At 40.0% G+C, this 8,566-nt stretch overlaps 1 protein-coding gene across 1 annotated transcript; it reads right to left on the reverse strand.

Moving 5' to 3' along the window:
* Positions 1-2,761: 2,761 nt before the first annotated feature.
* LOC124129596 (kxDL motif-containing protein 1-like) lies at positions 2,762-7,873 on the reverse strand. The gene is made up of 4 exons (XM_046493043.2): positions 7,743-7,873; positions 6,423-6,575; positions 5,908-5,954; positions 2,762-5,008 (listed from the first exon to the last, which is right to left on the reverse strand). The coding sequence occupies exons 1-4, from the start codon at positions 7,859-7,861 to the stop codon at positions 4,881-4,883; spliced, it is 447 nt and encodes a 148-aa protein (XP_046348999.1). The 5' UTR covers positions 7,862-7,873; the 3' UTR covers positions 2,762-4,880.
* Between the last annotated feature and the right edge of the window lie 693 nt (positions 7,874-8,566).

An 8,566-nucleotide genomic window follows, 5' to 3' on the forward strand; every position in this document is an offset into this window, starting at 1 on the left:
TCTACCATGACAAGTTCTCACACAACATTACTTGTGTCTCTCATGCACGGATCTACCATGACAAGTTCTCGCACAACGTTACTTGTGTCTCTCATGCACGGATCTACCATGACAAGTTCTCACACAACGTTACTTGTGTCTCTCATGCACGGATCTACCATGACAAGTTCTCACACAACGTTACTTGTGTCTCTCATGCACGGATCTACCATGACAAGTTCTCACACAACGTTACTTGTGTCTCTCATGCACGGATCTACCATGACAAGTTCTCACACAACGTTACTTGTGTCTCTCATGCACGGATCTACCATGACAAGTTCTCGCACAACGTTACTTGTGTCTCTCATGCACGGATCTACCATGACAAGTTCTCGCACAACGTTACTTGTGTCTCTCATGCACGGATCTACCATGACAAGTTCTCGCACAACGTTACTTGTGTCTCTCATGCACGGATCTACCATGACAAGTTCTCGCACAACGTTACTTGTGTCTCTCATGCACGGATCTACCATGACAAGTTCTCACACAACGTTACTTGTGTCTCTCATGCACGGATCTACCATGACAAGTTCTCACACAACGTTACTTGTGTCTCTCATGCACGGATCTACCATGACAAGTTCTCACACAACGTTACTTGTGTCTCCCATGCACGGATCTACCATGACAAGTTCTCACACAACGTTACTTGTGTCTCTCATGCACGGATCTACCATGACAAGTTCTCACACAACGTTACTTGTGTCTCTCATGCACGGATCCACCATGACAAATTCTCGCCACTGAGAGATCCCCTGATCTTCATTAGCACTTATCAAAATATCTTGACGTCATTTCTTCTGTTGTTAAAGTGTTATATGTGTGAGGTGTGTCCATGCTATCATAACACCCTAGACATAGTTCGGCAGATAGTTGTTTACTTGGTTTACTTGTTCAGTCAGCTGCACAGCATAACATACAGTTAACAGATTCTCAATTTTGTTATTTCGGGTTACAACATCGATTACAGCGACAATAATGGGAATGTTTTTTCACAATAACCCCATTACTGCCTGCGGAGTGTGTGAATGAAGATTTAGTATCTCCAACACAAGTGTCTTGACCTTTAAAGCACTGACATGAGCGCTGTTTCAGCCAATCCTGTTTAGCTCTCATCACGTACTTCCATATATAGAAATTCATATTCGTCATGGTTTCCAAACACAAAATGAAAACAAAAATTGAAAAGTATATGTTAATTTCTCATATGGTCCATTTTCTCTCTTCATACACACAACAGCGTATTTAATCCTTATTTTCGTAAACACCCTTTTAAACAGTAAGATCAGTTAATTCCAAACAGGATCTATAGCAACTCCACAAATGCGTCTTTATTGTAAGGACGCTGTCACTAAAGCCTATTTAATTATTTTCCTTCTGTTATTTGTTCACATTAAAGCAGTGTATTTTGATGATTTTCCATCTATCATTATCTTCATTCCCATTCACGGTTGCAGTGTACATACACCGCATAACTCCCCACGCGGTGGTTTTCCTTCTATTGTATTATTTATTTAACCGATAAGGGTATATTCCTGCCATTGTTCCCTCTATCAGCACCATTCATTCCTCTTCAAGATCTTATCAATGGCAGGTAAAATGGCTCTGTTCTCATAGTTTCCTAAAAAATCTACTACAGATGATGATGACCTATTTTCACAACTTGTACCCACTCTCCAGTCGGTGGTTAAACGTTGTTTACTTTTCCATCAGATATATATTTAACTATACATTCTTTTCTCATTATATATATGTGTGTGTGTGTGTGGCTGTGTGTGTGTGTGTGTGTGTGTGCGTGCGTGCGTGCGTGCGCGCGCGTTTTGGGATGTGTGTGTGTGTGTGTGTGCAAAGAAGTAGATATGTTTATTCGAGAGATTACAGGCCCATAGTTCAGAATAGTTCAGGTTATAAAATGTAAAACTAGTTACTACTGAAGGGTACATGAATAACCCGTTTTCACAAGGACAGGTGTGTATGGTTAGGACTAACCACATTAACTGCGGACCCGTGAAGATCCGGGTTAGCATAGGTCTTCCGCAACCCATGCCTGCCGTACAAGACGACTATGACGACTATTTTAATCGTAAGTGGCGACTAACGGGATCGTCATCGTATCATACATCAATGGGTCCTATGGGTGAGTGAGTGAGTGAGTTGGGTTCAACGCTGCTTTTAACAGTATTCCAGTTATATCGCGGCATGTCAGCTTAATGTGTGAGGAAAGCCAGAAGTGATGCAGGTCTTAGACGTTTACCACTTCGGTGAAACCCATGACCTCTGGTATGGTGCTGACAAACCTAGAAACATAATCGGAGCGAACCAGGATTCGAACCCACAGAGGTCCTATGGGGGTTAACCAACCATTGTGCACTGGGATAGTTCACTCTTTGTTTGGTGGATGATTTTTGGACATCATCAAAACTTGAAACTTTGCAGACTTTGAGAAGCCTATTAAATACAATACTTTCCTTGCTTAAAGGCTGCAATTGAAATAATTACACAATGAAGCATTTATCTGCAGGCATTAAAGTGACTGAGTATTCTTTGATGAAAATTGACAATATCGGCTATCGCATGGTCATCAACTCCATTGCAACAGCCATCCATACGGACACTGTGTCCGATTTTGCTCTTTCATTTGCCAAAAGGTTTGGGCAGCTGAGTTTAAGAGGACAAGAGACAGTTTGGCAAGCCACAAAACAAAAGACTCGACATGTACAGAATACAGTGACTCTTTTATTATCCCACTGTGTCGGTCTACATGGTCCACATGTATTGTAACAGCGTCAACTGTATCTTCTCTTCCACAGCGTGGAGAAGCAGCTGATGAACCTACATGATGAAGCATGATGAAGCATGATGAAGCATGATACCGCCACTCTCCTCTGGATGATGCCATGCATTATATACAACTGTGGAGAGTGAGTGAGTGAACTGAAGGCTTAGCCCTGCTTTTAGCAAGGTTGCAGCCATAACTACCAATAAGCTGTGTTCAGTGTTAGAAATAGCTTCCTTCCAATGCTATGATTATCATAAGCTATCACCCATTCCATCCAAACTAGAACATTTTTTTAAATTTCTCACACAGCATTGACCACATATATAACTTCAAATTCAGAATACAACTGTTTACAATGATATATCATCAGTGTTGGAATTCTAGAAAATACATCTAACACAGCATCAGTAGTGTAATCAGGAGTCCCACATTGTACACTACAGCAATCCAAACATGTCTCCACTGACCATGCTCAGGATATACCCTCAGTTGCAGGCTAGCCAGTGAGTTTGGTTTAACATCGCTTTCAACAGTACTTCAGTTGCATCACGACATGTCTGCGTAGAGGAAAGACCCAAGTGATGCAAGTCTTAGACCACTTACCACTTCGGTAAAACCCACAAGCACATAGGAACAGGTTTGTAATGAAGAAACAAGAAACATTTGATTCAAACCAATGATCAGTATGCTAGTTATGTATGCTGTAGCATGACATTATTTCAGGGCTAATGGTCCCTCACAACATTGAAACGGCTGAGCTATTTCAAACACTGAGCAGCATGTGTTGTACCAGTAGGAAGCAATTGGCCTTGACAACCAGGCCTTGACAACCAGGCCATGACAACTGTTAGACTATGTGTTTATTGCACAAAGCCCTCTCACGACTTTCCATGTTGCTAGGCAACACTTAAATTCTTAATTTACAGGCCATCAACAAATGAAAAAATAAAACTGAATAAGATTAATTATTATCCCCTCTGATACATTTTTTGTATGGAAAAAATTAATTAAAAAAGAAAACTACCACATTTAACTGTCTTGTTAATAGTCCATATCTAATGAACAGTATCGTCTTTGGCCACTGCAACAAGTGACTAATGAAGTGAATATTTGTTAATCTAAACATCTTGCACTTTACACAGATTTAGCACTTATTTTCCCCTGCCAAACACACCCACCAACACATTGTTATCCAAATCCAAATATATAAAATAAGCTGATAACATATTAATTATTCAGATTCACATATGTATTTGTTAATCGAAATGATATATAACATAAACTAACAAGTGTAACCTAACTAAAGCAATGGGCCTGTTATTGTATGCTGATCTATTCCTCAGGTTAAATACACAGGGGTTAAATCACCTAAATAGAATGCAAACCCATAGAAAACCACTTGAAAAGATTCTTCTCAAATCAAAGTAATGTCTAATGAACATGGCCTTTGTTCTGCATGATATCTGAATCTGATGTCATGTGATAGTACAACAGGAATAATAATGGAATTTTCAAGTTTTCAATAACTTAATGTTGTTGAACAAACATATAGAACTCTTCTCCAACATTACATATTACACTGTTACATATAACACTGTTTGGGTAAAGTTGGAACAGTAACCTCAGCATCCTTAGACAGATCTGCTGATGGTTCTAGATGTGACCTTGAGCGAGTGCATGAACAAGGTCATCATTATCTCAACCTTATGATGGCAACGGACAAGGTGAGACTGTATCTGGTCAAGACAATGTGGACTTTTCCAACCAATGGCTATCACACCAGACAGTAATATCACAGATGTGGGCTAGTTGGGATGTTGACAATCCTCTCAGGGACCTTCACTGAGAGGCATTTGTCTTTATTGAAAGACAACACATACACCAATAGCCACTGGACAGATGGGGAATAAAATGAGTGCTTTAGAAGCTTTTCAAGCTTATTCATCTCCTCTTGAGATCATCACCAAGGCGCACATTTTCATTCAATCACATTTGTTACAAGAAAGTAACAAGAACAAGTCCAAGGTGACCATGACCTTTGTTACAGTAACAAGTGTCATGGTTTGGAAACTTTGACCTTCACTTCAACAGCAGCTGTGACCTTGAACTCGCCAGAATCCTCATCTTCATCATCATCTTCATCATCATCTTCAGCCTCTATGAAGTTGTACACGTTGCTACATGCTGCAAACAAACAAACATCATGTACATATTCCCATCAGAGGTAATAACCAACTCTCACTACAGTAATCATGAGAATGGAAGAACAGGCCTATCTATTTCACCATTACATTATTTCAAACTCTCATAATGTTGAATATTTGCTATCTGTGGCAATGAAAGAACTCACTTTACAAATACATTTATTCCCTCTAAAATTACATTGGTGCAACCTCTCAGCGCCAGGATAAAGAATAAGGTCGCTGTGGTACGACACTGCATTTAGGATAGCAACATGTGGTTCTTGAGGTCATCTGCTGTTGCTGCACTATCTACATCATCTGCTGTTGTTGCACTATCTACATCATCTGCTGTTGCTGCACTATCTACATCATCTGCTGTTGCTGCACTATCTACATCATCTGCTGTTGTTGCACTATCTACATCATCTGCTGTTGCTGCACTATCTACATCATCTGCTGTTGCTGCACTATCTACATCATCTGCTGTTGCTGCACTATCTACATCATCTGCTGTTGCTGCACTATCTACATCATCTGTTGTTGCTGCACTATCTACATCATCTGCTGTTGCTGCACTATCTACATCATCTGCTGTTGCTGCACTATCTACATCATCTGCTGTTCATGCAAAGTTACAGTCTAAATATAAGGCCATAATAAGTAAATTTTCAATTTTCAATTCACAAAACTCGAACGAACATTCTGCTTCATATAGTCTGATACTCTTGAAAGTAATTGCCATTATGGTCAAACCATGTTATAGGAAAGTGGCAAACTTGGGACTATGTTTGGTTAAATCTAGTTTCAAAAGAATTGGTAGTGGATGAAAATCTCACAATGAACTCATCATGGCCTCATGTTACAAAAGTAAGAACAATTGAAGTGTAACTTACAACTAACCTGAAAAGGCTTCTGGATGCATCTTTGACAACCTCTGCTTCAGCTTCCTACAACACAGCATCATAGCATGTTGTTTGTGTACAAATAAATACTCAATGTTCAAAACAAGTGTGCATGAAATACTCACCATGATCACACCCTATCAAAGCAGCATTGAAAATGTTAAATAAACACATTTTAATTTAAAAAAAAGAAAACTCTAAGCAAAACAAGAAATCAATAGTATGTAAGAAATGTAAATTCAAAGACTTCAGATGTATTTATATAAAGGCACCCTGTAAAATTTCAGGCTAGGTATTTCCCATACATGTTCCTTCCCTCGTGCTAACTGTGTTTGAAGGCACTGATAGCAATTCAAACTGTCACAAAGTATAATCAGAAGCAATCCTGAAGCCAAGGGCCAGTTTGTGACCTTGGAGAATAACTAAACATTAATGAAACACTAACAATATTATTTTTGTGTTCAACATGTTTTCAAAATTACAATAATCGCAATAACATGATGGAGTTCAGACCTTATCCTCCGGAAGACAATGTCCAAGTCTTTCTTCATGTCATACAACAACATGGTGTGTCTCTTGAACTCCTGACTTGTTGTTTCAAACCGACTGGAAGACAGCATGTTAAAGTTGATCAGCATCTCGTTAGTTTTCTCAAACCGAGACAACCTGGAATAAAAATATAGCATCATTATCTCATGGGTATGCTAGTCAGTAACTCTTCGGCCTTGGCCTCTACTCACAATCATGAGTCTTGTAAATTCTGTTTCTGTCTTTACTTACTTATATTAGGGGATTTTACGTGCGCTTTCCGACTGGAGCGTATTTCGCACACGGCTGTTTCTGTCTAGTAATCTCAGCTTAAAATAGACAGAAGGTAGGCGTTCATAGTCGGATAAAAATGTGACTATTAGCGACTTGTAGTGTAACTATGGTGATCTCACTCCACATCTAACACTAACATGAAGTTTTATAGTTATTGTCAATAAACAATATCTCACGTTACTAACTACCTGTCATGGTAGTCTTGTTGGTACCCAGGTGCTATTCAAGACCCACAAGACCCAAATACCTGAGTTACCCGTCCCAGCCCTAATTCATCGGGTTCAAATTTAGCAATTAATTAAAATACATACAAAGCATACATGCCTAATAATGATTTCAGATGCACAACAGTATTGTTTTCTTTATACTTAGTGACCTCAGGTCACTTTGACACCTTTAGCTTCTCAACTAGACACTATGCTTCTTCTCTACAAACAATCCTAAAGAATGGATACTAAAATGTCTACAACCGTGTTTGTATAATACTAAGTTCAGAAAGCTTGTGGCAGACTTCATGACCATAGACCCTATTCGTATTTTCTTGTCAAGTAACATGTTACACCAGGCAAGGCACACACATTTCAACTGAGTACAATGCCCATTTATAGCAGAACATACACAGCAAAGTAAGATTGTAAGTAAGATCTCGATTACTTTCGAGATTACCACTAGATTTAGACTAGATCTACTAGATCTTCAACGTTTTTTATCAAAATCAAAAATACGTTGTTTTTTTCCCCGAGATCTTTCTGGATAATTCATGGGTTTGATCCATGGGCCATGTACCGTACCCTGGAAATGTGTGTGTCTCCACACCCTCCTGTATACCGTGTACACTCTCTCGTTTCAGTCGTATGTAGTACCCGTTCTAGCACCAACCCTTCCAACACATTGACACCGCTCTGCATAATCACCATATAAATGTCAATGGTATCAATAATCGCGGAACAGCACAGACACATTCTAAACGTTGAGCAATCACAGTGAAACGTGTAGAAACATTTCATTTACATTTCTCTTTGATGTTGAACCATTGACGCTACATCGTCTCTCCTCACTTGTCCGACCAAGGCGTCAGCGAAGACCTCAGCACCTGATTCTGTTGACTCCTCCATTTCTTTGGCAGCCATTTTCACGCCATCAGAGTTATCTGCCCTTGGAAAGCAGAAAACTATGGAAACACGTTGATGCCAAACACTGCGCAAAGGAATCAAGCAAGAAGTCAATCAACAAAAGGAGACAATGCGTCAGTTCAACACCAGTCAGTAGTTTAATATATTGCAGCGTGTGTAACTAGAGGAGCGGTTAACTCATGAAGATTCGCGTAGAGAACAGGTCTTCAGCAACCCATGCTTGCCGTAAGAGGCGACTATTCTTGTCGTCAGAGGCGACTAACGGGATCGGATGGTTAGGCTCGCTGACTTGGTTAATGCATTTCATCGTATCCCGATTGCGTAGATTGATGCTCATCATGTCAATCGCTGGATTTTCCGGTCCAGACTTGATTATTTACAAACCGCCGTCGTGTAGCTAGAATATTGCTGAACGCGGTGTTACACAACAAACAAGCAAAACAAGAGGGGAGGTGGGGTAGCTTAGTGGTTGAAGCGTTCACTCTTCACGCCGAAGTTTTAAGGCTCGTGTTCGATTCCCCATATGGGTACATTGAGTGAAGCCCATTTCTGCTGTCCCCCGTCGTTATATTACTGGCTTATTAATATAGGCGACGTCAAATCATACTCACTCACTGAAACAAGATCAATGGTCTAGTCGCAGAGCGTCCGCCCGGAGAGCGGAAGTTCGGATGTTCGATCCCCGGCCGCGTGATACCAAAT

This window comes from Haliotis rufescens, unplaced genomic scaffold (genome assembly GCF_023055435.1).
Source record: "Haliotis rufescens isolate VD_foot unplaced genomic scaffold, xgHalRufe1.0.p SCAF_1, whole genome shotgun sequence".
Lineage (NCBI taxonomy): Eukaryota > Metazoa > Mollusca > Gastropoda > Lepetellida > Haliotidae > Haliotis > Haliotis rufescens.